General features: G+C 38.9%; 2 protein-coding genes across 2 annotated transcripts; both read right to left on the bottom strand.

Annotated features, from left to right (window-relative positions):
• Positions 1-907: 907 nt before the first annotated feature.
• On the bottom strand, positions 908-1,843 carry LOC118589843 (olfactory receptor 10-like). The gene has a single exon (XM_036197473.1). It carries the CDS (start codon positions 1,841-1,843, stop codon positions 908-910), a length of 936 nt encoding a protein of 311 aa, XP_036053366.1.
• Positions 1,844-10,615: 8,772 nt separating this feature from the next.
• LOC118589719 (olfactory receptor 2Y1-like) lies at positions 10,616-11,687 on the bottom strand. The gene has a single exon (XM_036197243.1). The coding sequence runs from the start codon at positions 11,637-11,639 to the stop codon at positions 10,704-10,706; it is 936 nt and encodes a 311-aa protein (XP_036053136.1). The 5' UTR covers positions 11,640-11,687; the 3' UTR covers positions 10,616-10,703.
• Between the last annotated feature and the right edge of the window lie 6,974 nt (positions 11,688-18,661).

The following is an 18,661-nucleotide window of genomic DNA, read 5'->3' as shown; positions in this document are numbered from 1 at the left end:
CATTTACCTGGGTGTATGAATGTGACAACGTCCATGGACTTGTCGAGTTGCAGAGAATAAAAGGGAAAAAGGAGGAAGCCAGAAGAGTGCCTGTATTTCCTCTCGCTCTGCTTCCTGGCCGACAATGATGTGAAGCTGCTTTGTTCATTTATGTCCTCCTCATCATGACAGACTGAACCTCCTGAAGCCATGTGCAAAATGAATCTTTACTTCAAATTGTCTGATCACTTGATCATAACAATGAAAATAGTAACTGTCTTACAGACTTTGATCACATATTACTGATGGCTTATTGTCATTAAATTAAATTACTTTTATTTGTCAGCATCCTCATTAACTCAGGGAAACATTTCCATAGCTTGGGGTGGAGTTTGTGTAACTTTCCTGTCATGCTTTTATCACACTCTTAGGGACAGAGTAAAGTCACAATCGGGTAACAGAAAATTATCTGTGCTCAAGAAATGAGTAGCTAGGGAAGGCCAAATTGAGAGATAATTCTGTAGATTCTGAGTATGAAATGCTTTTTCATATTTTCCACTGAAAGCCATAGCAGTGAACCCATGTACTTTTGCATTAAGACTTGATGCCCACTCTGGGGCACCTGTTGGGAATCAGGTCATGACACATTTACTGAGCTTTTCATCACCCTGATATGCCCAAAATTCCTACACTCTCTTATGTAGCTAGAACATACCATCTTCCCAATCCTTCTTTACAATGTTGTGATATGAGGCCACTTTTATTCTCTGACACTGACATAGAAAGAGCCTCAAGAGAGCCCCAACCTCTCCAGTAGGAAGACACCAAAACTCTGGGGTCTACTGAAGGCTGTTTACTTGTGACCAATGGTTCTAGAACTGACTATGAAAGCTATAACAGAAAAATGAGCTGGTCCTTCTTCCCCATCTTACCCAGAGTCTGTGCCTCTCCCTAACACCTTCCACAGAGCCCCCTTCACATCCTTGTTCCTCAGGGTATAAATCAGAGGATTGAGCATGGGGGTGATGATAGTATAAAAGAGGGCAACAAACTTCCCCTCACTCTCTGAATATGTGTGAGTGGGTTGAAGGTATGTGTAGATGGCTGAGCCGTAAAAGAGAGAAACCACCAGCATGTGGGACCCACAAGTTCCAAAGGCTTTTCTGCGCCCAGCTGTTGACTTGACCTTCAGCACTGCCCTGGCAATGTGAGCATAGGAACCCAGGATTAGTGCTGCAGGGAAAACCAAGATTATTGTTCGAGCCACAAACATCTTAGCCTCTGTTCCTTTTGTTTCCTCACAAGCTAACTTTAGGAATATGGGCATCTCACAGAAGAAGTGATTCAGTCGATGGCCACAGAGAGGCATGGCCATCATGAGGCCTGTCTGAATCAGAGAATTCACAAGGCCCCCTACCCAGGAGGAAATGGCCAATGCCTGACATAGCTGAGGGTACATGATGGTGGTGTAGTGCAGTGGACGGCACACGGCAGCGTAGCGGTCAAAGGCCATTACCCCCAACAGTACACACTCTGTGGAAGCCAGAGCAAGAAAAATAAGGAGCTGGGCCACACACCTTCCATAGCTGATGGTCCTGTCTAGACCATGAAGGTTAATCAGGAGCTGGGGCACAGTGCTGGTGGTGTAGCAGAGGTCCAGGAAGGAGAGGTGGGAGAGGAAGAAGTACATTGGTGTTTGCAGTCGAAGGTCCAGTCGTGAGAGAGCAATGATAGAAGTGTTGCCAAAGAGAGTTAAGGAATAGCAAATTGAAATAATGACAAAAAAGAGAAGTTCCAGGTGAGGCCAATCTGAGAAGCCCACTAAAAAGAAGGCCTTGTCTGAACTGGAGTTGAAGCTTCCCATAGCCTTTGATCAGCACAAACAGGGAACAATTCAATGCTTTCACTGAGGAGGATGACTTTGAACATTACATCCTAAATACTACAGATTCATAGATTGTATTTTCCATGTTGCTATTTAGTTCCACTTATCCAGTTATCTTTCTCTTTTCATCTTTAGTTATGACACATCCCTGTTAAGATGATGTCCTCTTTGCTTGAGTTCTAGTTCTGATCATTTGTATCATGATTTTATTGAGATCACTCAACCCTGTGGATTCAGTGTTTCTATGTCTGGAAGGAGAGATGATGTTTAGTCACAGCACTGAGGCAAGGTTCCAAATGCAGTCATGGGGAAGCTGCTTTTAAAATCTAGTGTGGGACTGAAGATGCAGCTCACGTACTTGGTCTACTTGACAGGGTGTTTCAGTAGATGAAGACTCAAGAATAACCAGGCTGAGATCACAAATTTCCCCCCTGGTATTCATTTGCTTCCTCCTCTGTAGGGAATATTGTCATAGCACCTTTCTGGACTCCTGGCTCACACAGCTTCCATCTGCCACAAAGGACTGAAGAGTGTAGATCCCTTTAGAAGAAAAATTAATTTTTATTACCAATGTTCCATGTCATGAATCAGCATGGCAGACATACTCTACTTTTCCCCTCTGATTAATTCATTCCTGAAATTACCAGAAAGAGCTGTTTCCTCCCCTGGAGCAAAAACTTCTTTATACACTTTCTCTCCAGAGATTTTCACACTCGGTGAGTTTTAAAAATGAAGGAGCCACCATCATTTTTTTTTTTAACTTGGTGAATCAGTTTTCTCCATTTTTAAATTTCTTTTTTGAGTATTTATTTTATTTTTGTGATTATAATATAACTATACTATTTCCTTCCTTCCCTCCCATATAACCCTCCTTGCTCTCATTCAAATTCATGGCCTCTTTTTCATTAAGTATCACTACATGAATATATCTATATGTGTATATATTCCTAAATATAACCTGCTCAGTCCGTACAATGTTACTTGTGTGTGTTTTCCGGGCTGACAGTTTGGTATTGGATAACCAGTTGGTGTGTTATTTCCCAGGGAAGACTATTTCTTCCACTCTCGTCATTCATGAGTTGCCTGTAGTTCTTGGTTGGGTTGAGGCCTTATGGGGTTTCCCCATCCACATTAGTCTATTGTTGTCCTTGTTCATCTCATGTTTCAGGAGTCACGTTGTTGAGACTTTTAGGGTGTAACTTCTAACACAGTCTCACACGAAGCTTCAGGAGTCTCTGGTTCTTATATTCTTTCTGCTCTCTCTTCCACCATAATGTTCCCTGAGCCTTAGGTATGAGAGTAGTCCTATAGATGTATGCTTTGCACTGTCAGTTTTTACAAAGCTCCAATACAAACATCTGTGACTTCTCTTAGACCATAATCACTTGCAATTATTTGTCAAGGGACAGTATGCAGAAATCCTAATTGGAAACAAACTCTTCTTGACGCGTAGACATAAACATGTCAAATAAATTGCAGTCTTCTAAAATAGTGTCATACCTTATGGAATATAAGATGTACTCAGTGTTACTTCCACTCATAATATTTAGTAGATCTTATGTAACTTGTTGATGGAAACATTTGATTCTCCTTCAAAACCCATTTCCATGAGGAACCCTGAGAATTCAGAGGAATATACTTTCATATGACCATGGGTTACACATACAAGTTTGTTTTCTTTCCATGTTGTGATTTCTTACAGTGGAAATCACAATTGGGAATGGAGAGCTGGCTCAGAGGCTAAGAATGTGTACTGCTCTTGCAATACTGGAGTTTGGTTCCTAGCATCTACGTTAGGTGTGTCACAACCAACTATAAGTTCAGATTCAGGGATACCCTACACCTCTGGCCCCCACTGGCACCAGTGGCCTTACGTCCACACCCATACACATAGTTGAAAATAAAACAAGTCACTTATAATAAAAATAGGACATAAGGATGCTTATCAGATAAGATTAAAAGAAACAATTAATTAATGGAAATTAATTAATTTAATTTCCTCTGCTCAATATGAGAAAATTTGCCAAATTAGCATCTTCTCATCATTTAATAGAAGGTTCTCAATACCCCATTGTGATTATAGGAAAGTGTGACAATCAAACCAACAATTGGCAAGACCCCTGCTTGAGAAGTAGGTGTTTTTAATTGAGTATTCTAGATTAGAAAAAGACATCATAGGACAACCATGATAACCTTTGCTCATGTTTAAAGATCTGCCATATGGCAAAGATGCCCAGTTTGCTTTCTTCTTTGCAAAAAGCCAAAACTCGGACAAAATGCTGAAGTTTACAAGAGGAGAGACTATGGATTGGTCAGGAATAAACTTGAAAATGTAGTTGAAATGGAGCTATCTCTAACTGGCAGCTACTTCTACCTTTAGATCTATCTTCTCACTCAGATACCATAAGCCGATCTCTCAGTATGAGTCAAAAATATTTCTATATTAACCAAATGGTTGGTTGTAATGGTTTGGAGCATCCCAACTCTCCCTAATGCTTGTTTTCAAATCAATATAAATATTTAAAAAATGTTTCATTCCTCTTCTTTATTTTGACACTTGCATACTTGATTTTCTGCAACACAAATGACAGAGATTACCTGCAGTCAAGTCTATGTTCTTTATGTGTGTACATGCATGTCTATATGTATTCTCATGATCTCTGTAAATAATTCACCAATGAGAACCATATTTATTCCCCAAAACCACATACTACTACATCCTTCATTTGCCCACTGATTTAATGTGTAGTTATTGGAATCACATTCAAGTAAAAAAGGTTATTTTATATTTGAGCACAAGTTCCAGAAATTATTCTCTAATTATCTTCAGCGTTAGAGTATACATTTTGTAATTTGAATCTAATTTATGTCTTCTGTTTGTGTAACCTGTATGTGTAACTACTTCATTAATGTTTGGGGAGCTAACTCACTATTAAACCTTGCCAGGCATCAGAGCATTCCTATATTAACTGCCTATCACCATCTGTGTGTTCTTCTGCAAACTGAGTCATAGTTTATTCTGAGCCATATCTCATTCACACTAAAAACCACACAGTAGCCCATTCTACACTACAGGTTTTTACAATGATCTTCAAAACTCTTGGACACTCAAAATATCACAACAGAGCAATACCAGCTACCCAGAGTTTGAATCCAGACAGAGTATTAGACATTCAAAGACTAAATTAATAAATTGATTGTTTTAATTTGTATCAGCCAATTGTTTGATTTACAGTATATTCCCTCCCTCTGTGTATTCTTATAAAAAATCTTCATTGCTGTGTTGTCCACTGGCCACATCTCGCTTCTTCATCTCCTGGTTCTGATATGTGCAATTTACTTTGTATATTAGAGCCTTGGATTTTTCAGATTTGAGTTTTATAAAAGATTTAAAAATTATTTTAAATCAACACTTCTTCATATTAAAAATTCTTATTACTTTAACTGTGTGCAGTTGGGATAAATACATGCAAATGAGACTATTTTTGCATGCTGTGTCTGGTGAAGTAAGTAGACAGGTGACGGAGAAAGAAACCCTATCAGCAGTAAAACATAACTTCAGTGTCCCAAAGCCTGCTGTCCATCAGAGTGGAGTCCCATGTTGCTTGTGTAATGGGATATTTATTGCCTGATTTTCATCTGTGAAGCTAGAGTAACTCACCTGGTCAGTACTCACCCAAGTACTAGGAAAAGAAACTGCCCTGTAAACAACCCAGGTTCCATTGGCTTCAGAGGCAAATGTGAGACCCACTTGGGACTGTCTACACATAGAGATATCCAAGGTGGCTATGTCCCCTTGTGGCTCTGAATTCTTTCCTGAAGTTGAGGTCTTGAACAAGAGACCCTGTTCCAGAGATCACCATTTCACATAGTTCTGCACAAGAAAAGAAGTTGCTGATGCTGGTAGCCCAGGGAGTGACAGCATCCTTGCAATGCCCTCCATCCTCCCTTCTGCTTGTTAACTGAGAAATGTAAGGATCACCCCATTACACTAAGGTTTTAGTGCACTACAAATGCCCTGGAGATATTACCAAGGTCTCCATGGTAGCAACAAAGAGACAATTATTTGCCAGGCTGGCCTTGGAGAGCAATTACACTTAACCAATGGGCTTTCCATGATCCACCTTGAATTATCAATTCCCTCTGTTCTTCATACACTGCCCAAATGAAACAGTTGTATCAGCATCCTCAGTGTGCCTCTTCTTACATGACTCTGCCATGTAAGTCATGTAGGGGAAGACACTCCTCATGCTTCCCCTACTTTGACAACAGTCCTATCAGCCTTCACCCACCAGAACACATTTCATGACTCCTTTAGGAGCGATCATAGGCTGTCTGTCACTTAAATCTTTTCCTTCTCTGGACTCTTCATGTAGTACTCATGTATTCTGTTTATAGGAATCATCAATCCAGCTAAATATTTATTTCCTTAATGAAGATTTTGATGTTTTAATTTCCGTTACAATGTTTGCTGTGTGAATATTTATTTTTATCCTCAACAAAACTGAAAAAGATATTTCACCATATATCATAAAATCATCTATTATACATTTCCCACTATTGTATATAATACAGGAAATTTTTATATTTTTGGTTGTGAGTCTAGCTTTTAATGGCTGAGCCATCTCTCCAGCCCCAGGAAATTTTTAAAAATCAAAATTTTCTGTTTCCACTTAAGAAATCATAGTATAATACAAAGAAAAATGATCTATCATTGCAAAATTTCCAACCATAGAACATTTTCTTGACATGTGTATACTTCAGATTCCTTACTAGTAAATGATTTAGTGTGACTTATCTATATTGTTTATGAATTGAATGGCAACATATGGGAGGTGACTTTTGTATTTAGTTAATACTTTTTCAGTGGGAATTAGCGTTATTCTAGTAACAAAATTTATTCAGTGCCTTTTTTGCCTGAAGAGTACAGAAAGTATTATCTCCAATGATATCCAGCTCTAAGAATAGTCACAGTCTAGTAAAATTCAGACCTCCTGTGAGATAATTACCCTAAGGTAGGAAGTAAACTAACCCATACTTTCATCCCAAGCCCCTTCAGCAGTTAAGAGCACTTGCTGTTCTTGCAGAGGACTCCAGTTCTGTTCCCAACATCCATGTTAGGCAGATCACAACTACCTGTAACTCCAGCTCCAGGGGATTTGACACAGTCTTCTGGCCTCCACAGGTATACACATATGTGGCATACACACACACACACACACACACACACACACACACACACACACACACAAATAAAATCATTTAAAAATAAGGTATTTTGATTATCATTTAGTGATGTCAGATAAAATGCAAATATTTAAAGTCTACAAATTCAATGGATTTTTGTTTGTTCCCTGAGTTGTATATTTATCACTTCAGGTTTTCTTTTGGAAAGTGGTAAAAATATTATGAAGTGATAAATATACAATAGTTTAAAAATATGTTTTAAAAAGTTTGGTTTCATTATGTACATGGAAAATTAGAATCAAAACTACAATGAGAGATCATCTCACTCTAGTTTTAATGACATTCCTAAAGCAAGCAAAACATATCAAATACTGGTGAAGACACAGAGAAAAAGGAAATCTGACAGTTGGTAGGAATGCAAATTAGTACAGACATTAGGCTGAAAGGTGTGCATGTTCTTTTAAAGACTGGATTTATTTATCACATGATCCAGATATCCTACTTCTGGGTGTATATCCAATGGAACTGAATCAGCATTCAAAGAGATACACACTTACTGTGTTTGTTGTGATACAGTTCACAGTAGTCAAGGTGTAGCATCACTCTGCATACCAATCAATGGATGGATGGAAAAGAAAGGATTCAACATATGCATAATACGTTATTCAGTCACAAAAATGTATAAAATTCTGTCATTTAACTAGAATTGATGAGTTGAAGGGTACTGTATTAGTTAAGCCAGGCATAGAAAGACAAAAGCCACATATTCTCTCACATGTTGATGCTAAAAACATTGACCTGAATGAAAATTAGTGATTACTAGAGTTGGCTAAGAATGGAGGGGGAGTGTAGATGGAAGAAGGATTTTATAAGTTCATTTATATTCATGTTTTGAAACATATTGAGCCAAATAAACATGTAAAATTAATGTTAACCAAAACCAGAACAAATTTGAAAAAAACAATTTATACAATGATTGGCAAGAGGTAAACATTAATAAAAATTAGGTATATCTCCTTGTGCAAGGGTGCATAGAAAAGAGATTGAAACATTGACAAAAATATTAAGAAGCTATTATGAGTAATTAGATCTTAGACCTTTAAATACGTACATATTATATATATACATATAAATATGTATATATATATATATATATATATATATATATATATATTCTAAATTACTCTAATGTATCTCCTTACCTCATCTTAAAAGCACTTTAAGGGGTGAGACTGTATCTCAGCATTAGTGTATCTACCATACCAAGTTATAAAAATTCAGTGCTCAGAACCACCAAAAATACGTTCTTGTGTCTGCTAATGAGATGCTATGAAACTATCTCATTGTCCTACTAATTTGCATTTCATTGATTATATGGAGACAAAAACATCTTTTTGCATGGTTTATTTTCCATTTCATTTTCTTCTTTAATTACCTTCTCATATTTTTTCAACCATATTAAGATACTTGTACTTTTCTGAAAGAGGTTTAGGACATTGATTGTGCACATTGTAAGTCCTCATCTCCAGTTTGTTTTATTTTTTTACTTTATTTATTTATTTGGAGAGAAAACTCACTAATGCCTATAATACTAATCTATTCTTTATGTTTTGAGGTTCAACAATTACAACTACAACAACAAACTATATCTCTGGGAGAAAGGAGAGAGGATGGTTAACAGATACTGGGGTTTTGTTTGGTGGTGGAAATAACATCTCCCTACATAGAAACTAAATTATGCTTTACAACATTGTCTCCTTCAAAATAGTGAGTAGAGAGGATTTTTGAATGCTGACAATATAAAAAATGATACATGTTTGAGGTTATAGATATGCCAGTTATCCAAATCTAATAATTATAGATGTCTGGCTATTGCAATATTGCTATGGGCTTCGTAAATATTGAAGGAGTTGATGCTGAGTTATGCCAAAAAATGCTGACAAGGAATTTTGCCTATTTCAGGCTGAAATCATTAGAGAAAATAAAATTTCACAAAGAGACATTTAGATTATCTTTTCCCACAAAAAATAAACTATAGAGATCCTTTGGAGGGGGTTAACATCACTTTCCTAATATGGGGAAATAGCCTTAACCACAAGATTGTCCAAGATAAGACTTTAATGTACCCAAATAAATAAACTATTTGAAATAACAATTATCTTACACTAGGCTTAAACCCACCCCTAATATGCCTCTTAGAGATATCCCTATCCTACTTGAGAGATGCACTTGCTTTATAATTCCTTCATGTATTACTTGTCCTTGTTTAAAAACATATAAAACATTTTGCTTTATAGTAATTTTCTTAGAATTTTATTGTTTTATGAATATCCCAGTGTATACAGAAATTTATTAAAATGTTTACGGGCTTTCTCTTGTTAGTCTTTTATTAATTTATGTACTATACTCAGTCAAATAACTATAAAATATTAGGGACTCTCCCCTTCTTATGGATGCTTATTATGTATTTTTTTAATTGAAAAATATAAATTTCCTCCAAGATAAGGCCATATAACATAGTATCCTATATGGTCTTCTTAAAATTTTAAGATCTGCCTTGAGTCAAAATAATGTCCGAGAATGAAACTTAAAAGCTTATTTAGAAGGACATATATGCTTTGATAGAAATCCAATCTTTAAACACATGGAAAAGGGGAAAGGGTTGGTGAGATGATCAGGGGTCCACACAGTACAATAAAAGAATGGACTCCTACAAGTTATTCTCTGATCACACACACACACACACACACACACACACACACACACACACCCACACACCCCAAATAAATAAATGAATGAATGAATGAATAAATGAATGAATAAATAAATAAATAAATGTAAAACAAGGCATTAAATACATAGGAAAGATGACAATGGTAGGCTGTCAAGAGTCCATTGTCTCTTGGAAGTTCCTGCATCTGCCTGCTCAGGAACCTTCTGACTCTGTTTTTTTTCTTTTGTACACCGCCCCGATGTCTCCTCCACTCTCTTTCCTCTGACATGAAAGTCTTCATGTCACTCAGACTCCTGGCACGGTTTCCTTGTGCAGCTGGAGAGACTATGATGCTTCTTTGTGTAAAACCATCCTAACGGCACTGCCTTTCATAGCTACAACTCTACCACTGCCCATGGCCTCCTTATCTCCCCATGTAACATTAGCCACTGGAAAGTCAGTGGTGTAACTTCTACCAGGGATGTAGTTACAGAGTCTAATATGTGTGAGAATAGCCAGCATGGCAACTATTTGGAAAGCCAACGGTGAACTCATGTCCTTGTGCCTTTGAGCAAAGGGTCATCTGTATGACATCACACCAGAAATCAATCACTTTGGATAAGGTGATGTCATATATGAAGTCTTACTTCACTCCCAGAAATGCCTCTGATCCTCTACTCTCCATGTACAATTTAAATGCAAGCCCTTCCCAATATTCTTGTGGAAAGTAGCTATATAGATCAGCATCTCCTTTTGCACAAGGACCGTATACACTAACCCAGAAAGCATTGCAAGAGACCCCACCCCACCCCCCACTGCCAGATTCCCGGAAGAATAGTCCTGGAACCTTGAGGACTGTTTGTCACTAGTGACCCTCAAAGGTGGGTTTCAGATTATGAGTGATACCACAGAGAATTGTACGTGTCCTGCTTCTCCCTCTTACACTAAATCTGTGCTTTTCCCAAGCACCTTCCACAGAGCTCCCTTCACATCCTTGTTCCTCAGAGTGTATATTAAAGGGTTGAGAATGGGGGTGAGTATAGTATAAAAAACAGCAACGAATTTTCCCTCATTCTCCGAATATCGGTGGATGGGTTGGAGGTATGTGTATATGCCCGAGCCATAAAACAGAGAGACCACAATGAGGTGGGACCCACAAGTTCCAAAAGCCTTTCTGCGTCCAGCCATTGACTTGATTCTCAGAACTGCCCTGGCAATGTGTCCATAGGAGCCTAAAATCAGCGCTGCAGGGAATATCAAGATTATTGTTCGAGCCACAAACATCTTGGCCTCGGTCCCATTAGTGTCCTCACAAGCCAACTTCAGGAATATGGGCATCTCGCAGAAGAAGTGATTCAGTCGATGGCTACAGAGGGGCATGGCCATAACAAGTCCTGTCTGGATCACAGAGTTCACAAGGCCAGACACCCAGGAGGAGATGGCCAGTCCCTGACACAGCTGAGGGTGCATGATAGTGGTGTAGTGGAGTGGACGGCACACTGCAGCATAGCGGTCAAAGGCCATGACCCCCAAGAGCAGACACTCTGTGGAGACCAAGGCAAGGAAAATGAGGAGCTGAGCCACACACCCTCCATAGCTGATGGTCCTATCAAACCCACAGAGGTTAATGAGAAGCTGCGGCACGGTGCTTGTGGTGTAGCAGAGGTCCAGAAAAGAAAGATGGGAGAGGAAGAAGTACATGGGTGTGTGTAGTCTGAGGTCCAGCCGTGAGAGAACAATGATGGTGGTGTTGCCAAAGAGAGTCAGCAAATAGAAGACTAGAATAAAAACAAAGAGGAAAACTTCCAGTTGGGGGAAATCTGAGAAACCTACCAATATGAAGTCCTCCTCTAAGCTGCTATTGGAAGTCCCCATTGCTTTTCACTTGAGCAAAGAGTGGACATTCGTGCAGAGCCTCCTATGAGCAGTATGTGTCAAAACCTTCTCCCCATGATTCCCTAAACACTCCAGAATTATTCATCTCATTCTCTACTTTATTACCCATTCCACTTTTCCAGTACTCCTTCTCCTTGAGACAGGAAATCACTAGGTTAGGAATGAGTGGGTTGTGTTTGAACTCTCATTTTAGTTGTTCTCTGATTTTATTCTTACCACTCAGGCATTTGCAAGGATCCCTCTGGCAACACTGGCTAGGCTTCCTTGTCTAAGTTAGAGCCCAGGTATGCATCACCATTTCACAGCTTGAGGTTAATATCCAAATGCACTAACATGGAGACTGCCTTTAAGATCTAACATGGACCTGGGGGGTGTGGCTGACAGATGGAGCATTTATCCAGCATGTGCAATTTTCTAGAGTCAACCTCCATCACTGCCCTCCACAAGTTAAGAATAAAGAGATAAAACAGAATGTGTAAAGTGTAGCACTCATGTCTCTGCTTTTTTTTTTTTTTTTTACTTCTGGTTCGGGTTGTTCCTCTTCTCTTCCTAGAAGGTGGAGTATTCCCACAGATCGGGACCCAGGACTAACAAGGCTAGTATCGTAAGTTCACCCTCTGAGCACTCATCTGCTTCCTTCCACTCTGGGGTCTGTCAGTGTGACAACCCTGGAAGCCTCCCACGATCAGCAGCATCTGTTGTTGCAAAGGACCAAGAAAAGTTCAGAATCAATTTGGGGGAGAATGCTTTGAAACAAATTTCATTTTGAAAATTACTATTTCTCAAATATATTTCACTTCTTTAAAAAGTCCAACTAGTAAATCCACCCCTGGTCTTCCCGAGAAGAGTTGTTTTTTCTTTTCTAGATAAAAGTTTTCATGCTTGCCATGCATGCACGGTATGAAACTCTTCATATGGTCTTGCTATAATGTTTGTCATGCACGCACTGTCTTTTGTGTGTCTGTGCCTCTCTCTGAGCTGTGAGATCCTGGGTGATAGAGGACACAGTGAGTTTTCAAATATTAGTGTTCTTCTTTATGGCATATAAGAGGCTGTCGATTTAATATTCTTTTCATCGTGCCTTGCAGTAGACGTCAAAGTGAACATTTTAACCCTTCACTTCAATCTCTTAAAAATCCATGTCCTCTAAGAACTCAGGAGATTAAACTGCAAATGAATTTAGTGAATCATAGCCTTGGCAATGCATAAAAGTTGCTTTCAGTGTTGATATTTCTGTGGTAAAAAAACAAAATAAGATATAAGAAAGTTAATCAGGAACCAAGGCAAGAATGTAGAGGACAAATGACCTTTCACCTGTGCTCACTGTGAACCGTTTGGGGATGCTGGTATGTTTCCCTCTGCACTAAATCCCCTGCAGGGGGAGGTTGTCAGTGCTTCAATGATGAGTCAATGTTTCCAGGAAGGTATTCAGATTCCATGCTTGAAAAGTGAATGATAAAGACAAGATGTTAGTTTGCAGGTAACTTGGCAAGCATACCTAAGATGGATTTGAATGGTCTCCTTCAGCACACATATAGGTAACAAACTGCAATTAGACCCTGTGTGTTGCCTTGACTACTTATCTGTCACCTGTTCCAAGAGTCTCAGATCACTTGATCAACCAAAATCTTGTCCATAAGATCTTGATGGAGGTTAATTTCTCTGATACCTTCTTTTTCCCCCATGTTGAAACATTTTACTTTAATTCTTGGCTATTGAGTCTGCATTGGAACAATTAATTTTGGGGTGAAGCTAAGATTGAATACTGTCTTTCCCCTTCAAAGTGCAACCTGCTGACTGCATATATTTCCTTCATATGGCACAGCACACCTCACACAAGATGGTCTGTATATTAAGCTGATACAAAACTCAAATTAAAACTTGGAATGGAGATTAAGATTTATGCATACTAGAAAGCAAAATCAGAATCTGGAGATCTCTTCCCTGCATTTTAAAGATTTACCGTGGTATAGTGCTAATGCAAACCCAGTTGTTATTCTAAGTATTTCATAAATAGAAAGGAGTCTACTGAAAATTGCTATCTTATAAATAGGTAGACAGACATTTTTGTTTGGTCATCAAAAGACATCCAGAAGAAAATTTAAAAAGAAAAATTGTTATCCAAGCAGCCTCCAGATTCAGGCATGTTTTACTTAAAAGTCTCCAGACCAGTTGATTTCTTCCATAAATGTTTATATAATTCCCTCCATAGGAGAGGGTATATCCAATAGGAGGGGATATATCCCTGAATAAGTAAAAATAATATCTCTGATACATTCTTAAATGATAAAACATGTTTCATACACTTTCAACATTCTCTGTCTAGACTATTATTCTGTAAGTACTATCCTACTGGATCTGATTAATTTCTTCAGTGCTGTATTTCCATGGTCCAGCACTGTTCCCAAGGCATGGAAGGCTCCCAATAAATATTGTTAAATCAATTAATAGATCCATTATATACCCTAGCTCAAAGTCTAGTTTATGTAAGTGGCCCAGAAATGTTTTTTTTTTTAATGAAACAGGAAATAAGTAATACATCTGTTGTGCATAGAGTTTTGTCACACAAGAATTTTTAGCAATCCATGATCTATACTTCTATTGCTATTTATAATAACATTCAAATATGCTGATGATTTTCAAATGAATGAGAACTCAAGAATATAAAAAGTTCTGAAATCATAACTCAAAATGACCTGAATATAATGAAATACAGAGACATTGGCCAATGTCAATAAGATGGTATTGAAGAGGAAAACCAAATTGAGTTTTACCACTCCATTGGTCAAATGTGGAATAGAGGGTATACCACTGGAATTTGATAGTCGCTCTTTTAGTAATAGCTAGACTTATTTAATAATAGAAAAAAGTGAGATAGTGGTTTGTAAATTCTCTATGTGACCAGGAATCTGAAGGGTCAAAATACTGAAGAACTAGCTTGGTTCCAGTGAGAGACAGAGGAAAGGCATCAGGAATCGTGTAAGCCAACAGGGGAGCCAAGACTAGAGAAACAGACGAGCTGCCGCACGGTGTAAAGTACAGCCCACTCCACTACTTTAGCCCCACCTAGTGGCGGGGGCGGGGAGTGTGGTGGTGGTAGAGAAGGCCAAAGCTGCCTATAGGAGGCAAGCCAGTTGGCCCTGGTTTTAGCCAGAGGACAATCCCTTAGTTCCCACAAGCTGTAAATGCACTGGGTGGATGAGTGGTGTGATGACAGTGGTTACTTTTGGGTTAGCAAGCTAGCACTGAAAAGCAAGTCCATTTGATTACTGAGATCTCCCCACATCTCAGAGTGTTTTAACCAAGCACCATCTTGAGAAGGGGCCTATGTGAGATTGAGTTGCTCTGAGGACCTGAAATCAAGGAACAATGGGAAGTCAGAGAGTCCCACCAGTGTCTGGGTGGAAGACAGCGTCGACAGGCAATCATGGAGAGGGGAAGAGAGTTGGACACAGAAACATCAAGAAAACTCGACAGCAAGTTTTGTTTGTGCAGGCATAGCGGTCAGTGCCTCATCACTGTGGTAAGGAGCATGCCTCACCACGTGGGCCTGACTGTGGGTTCTGTTGGCTCAGCTTCTAGAGTGTCCTACTTGTTACACATGGTTTGCTAGCTACAGGGCTGGGAACTTGGAGCACAGATGCAGGCATTTATTCCTGCAGCCTCCCCCCTCTCACAGCTGAGCAGGACCTGAAATCAGTAACACTGGTATGCATAGTGCCAGGTCCCCTCTCTTCTCTTCCCTCTAGTGTGTATCTCAGTGATGTATATGTTTCCCCCACACTCCAAATCAGGGAGTTTTGACTTCCGTAGCAGGTACTTCTGGGTAAACAAACTGAGATATAGGATCTCTGGAGCAAATGAGAACTTGTCCAGTCCACAAGCAACTAAGTGTGATCACCCACTCATTGCACACAAAGAAGCAAAACTTCTAAAGAGAATACAGCCATGGCAGACCACTGCTTTTCATAGGCTCATGCTCAGCACCGGCACAGTTTCTTCCTGGGTCCTTTAACCTGAGACTCTACCGGGTTCAGTGGTCAAGGCTGAAGTCAGAGTCTCAAGTTAAAGGACCGAGAAAGAAGCTTTTCAAATACTTTATCATTGTTTTATAACTGTTCTATACAGAACCTCAAACCACGAACTTACTTAGAGAAACCGCTGCCTCATTTCCTCATTCACAGCCTTTCTGCATTTTAATCACCCCATTTCTTACTCCCCAGTTCTACTAATGGGGACTTCTGTCTTTTACTCCACTATCCATCATCTACATCATTTTCTTGCTAATGCACTTAATTTATGTTCACTCAGTCCCATGCATCCTATTTTGGAGAAATGTAATGTTCATGGTTTCCCTGACTAAAGTCACATCAATAAACTGATTTACCTCATTCAGGTTTTCAGTTTTAGTGCTTAATATAATGATAGCTCTCAGTATACTCCTGAGACTGGAAGTATTCACCTGCTAATGTGCATTAACAGGTCCTTAGAAAGGCATACAACTGTGCAGTAATTTCTGTCTTGTTCAGGATGTTTGATGCAGAAGGAGTCCTTCCTCCTTGGCAACTGATCCTTTTCTCCATTGTGATCTGGTGTTTGAGGAGAAAGTTTCAATTCTGTGCAACATCAAAGGTCAAGTCTTCTTCCATTCCTATTCTATCATATTGACTTTCATTTGCCAAAGGAAGGCCTTTGATCCTCTACTTTATTGCTCCAAGTGAGCCACTTCTTTTAGGGATATGTACTGCTTCATAAACTCCATGGTTCTGCTGACAACAGACCAATCTACATAACCAGACATCTATACCCACCTGAAGTGTCCTGTTACTGCTCTCCCAACACTGATGGCAGTGACTCTGTGTTTAGCCAAGTTACTTTCTTCTCCATGCACTGTCCTTGAATCTATAACTTACGTACCATTGGGTGTGGTTATCAGACCTCCCTTATCCCCCAGAGAAGTTTCTTCCACTCTTTCACAGAGCAGTTACTAATATCTGTCTTATCACATTCATATCTGGGAATTCTAAATGGAAACTCTCCTGGGAGCTCTTTCCATCCTTATGAACAATAGAAAGTTCCTGTATGTGTGAGCACAAGGATGGGCTTCTGGGAGGCCCCACACATTATTCTTAGTCTCAAATGCCATACCCCAGGTAGGCTTTGACCCCAATCACACTGGCTCAGGAATTAGGAAATACAGAGCTTCCTATGGGAACCTGGTACACATGTGTGAGAGGTTTGGGAACGGTGAACACAGACCTTCTTAGGAAAATGATCAGGGCATGAAAATACTAGTGGAACCCATATTTCACAAGAAAAGATGACACTTGGGCAATTGTTTCCTTTTATAATGTCCCAAACGTTCATCTCAGTAAAAGAATGAAGAGATGTTGGGTTGATACAACTGGATCTTAATGACCCACACGGAATATTGAGGATTACTCATTTGCTTGATAGTAAGGCCTGTTTTAAAACCTTAGAAAGTAGATTGACTCTCTATAGAACCAGTATGCATCCTGAATGAGAAATTGATGCTTGTTATTGAGTTTTGGGTTACAAAAATGCTTCAAGATAACCAAAATACCTTGCATCCCCACTTGGCAATCTCTCACATGGAAAATATAGCCAACCTGCTTTGTTCTCAAAAGGCAAAACTCATAACAACCAATGGAATTTATGAAAACAGATTGTGGCTTAGTAAAAGTGAAATAAAAATGAAGCAATTTAAAGACAGACTGCCTGGACAGGAAGTAAAATTCCTCTGCCTTTAAAGCAACCAGAGTATGGAAGGTGAAATTTGGGGATGATGTAAAATTATCATTGAATTAGCTGGAATGTTTGGAAGCATCCGCTAAGCCTTTTCCATATTTACTTCCCTAACATAAGTTAACTGTAAAAGCTTATCCCCTTCTCCTGACCTCCTTGGCAAACAGAAAACATTTTTATAGGTACCTGTTTGTGATCATCTGTGTTTGTTTCTGAGTTGTACACATATCTGCCTATGAAACAAATCTCTTCTTTATGAGAAAGCATGTTTAAATTTGTCCAATAACATTTAATATTGCATTTTATGCATCATCCCACTAATTTAATGACATCATCGGGCTAAAGTGGAACAACATTCAAAAGAAAATTGTGACTCATTTGAGCAAAAACAGAAATTCAATAATTTCTTTCTACTCACATTCAGTGATGTATTAAGTATCATAAAATTTGAACCTAATTTCACTTCTCTCCATTAAGCCTTCATGTGCAGTTTTCCCAGTGTTTGGAAGATGAACTCCCTACCAAACCTCCCAGGCACCAAAGCATCCTTGTACGAATTTTCCTTCTTTAACTTTTCTACAGACTCACTCATTCTCTAGTATGGATACTACCTCTGTCTCACTAGAAATTGGACAGTTACCCCATCTTATCCTACAAGCTTTGAGTATTATTTTCAAGATTCCCAAACAGCCAAAATTCACATTTTAAATATAAAATCAGATAACCAAGGTTTAGGTCAACTCACTTCAGTAGACATTCCAATCTGAATTACTTAACAAGGTGCCTGTTTCCCTGGAACCCTACACATGGAACATCAACATGACCTAGAATGGGTTTACTTCTGCTGCACACTCTTCCTACAAGTCTTCCTTGATTTATTATCAGCACCTATGACCACGACTTTTATCTTTGTCTCCTAGCTCTGATGCCTATAGTTTACTTTGCATTATTAGTGCCTTGGATATTCATGAGTCAAATTTCAGAAAGGACTTAAAACAATTCTAAATAAGCATTCATACTTTATTAAAGGGATATTTCTTCTGCTAACCTTATGCTGTTGTAGGCAAAGAGATGCCTGTGAGAATGTTTTGGATATGCTGTGTATCATTGGCTAGGTGGACAGATGTGTGGCTGATAGAATATCATCAGTAAGACATTTTGCAAATCTTTGCCTTCCTATGCCTCAATGAGGTAACTAACAGGAGTAGAATCATTGCCAAACTGCATAACAGAAT

This window comes from Onychomys torridus, chromosome 8, assembly GCF_903995425.1.
Source record: "Onychomys torridus chromosome 8, mOncTor1.1, whole genome shotgun sequence".
NCBI classification, from domain to species: Eukaryota; Metazoa; Chordata; class Mammalia; order Rodentia; family Cricetidae; genus Onychomys; species Onychomys torridus.
Note: the sequence above shows the minus strand (reverse complement) of the source record. Positions and strands in the feature narration are given on the sequence as shown.

Bases quoted from the DNA above. Each gene is read 5' to 3' on its own strand.
- LOC118589843 (XM_036197473.1), bottom strand. From the start codon at position 1,843: ATGGGAAGCTTCAACTCCAGTTCAGACAAGGCCTTCTTTTTAGTGGGC.
- LOC118589719 (XM_036197243.1), bottom strand. From the start codon at position 11,639: ATGGGGACTTCCAATAGCAGCTTAGAGGAGGACTTCATATTGGTAGGT.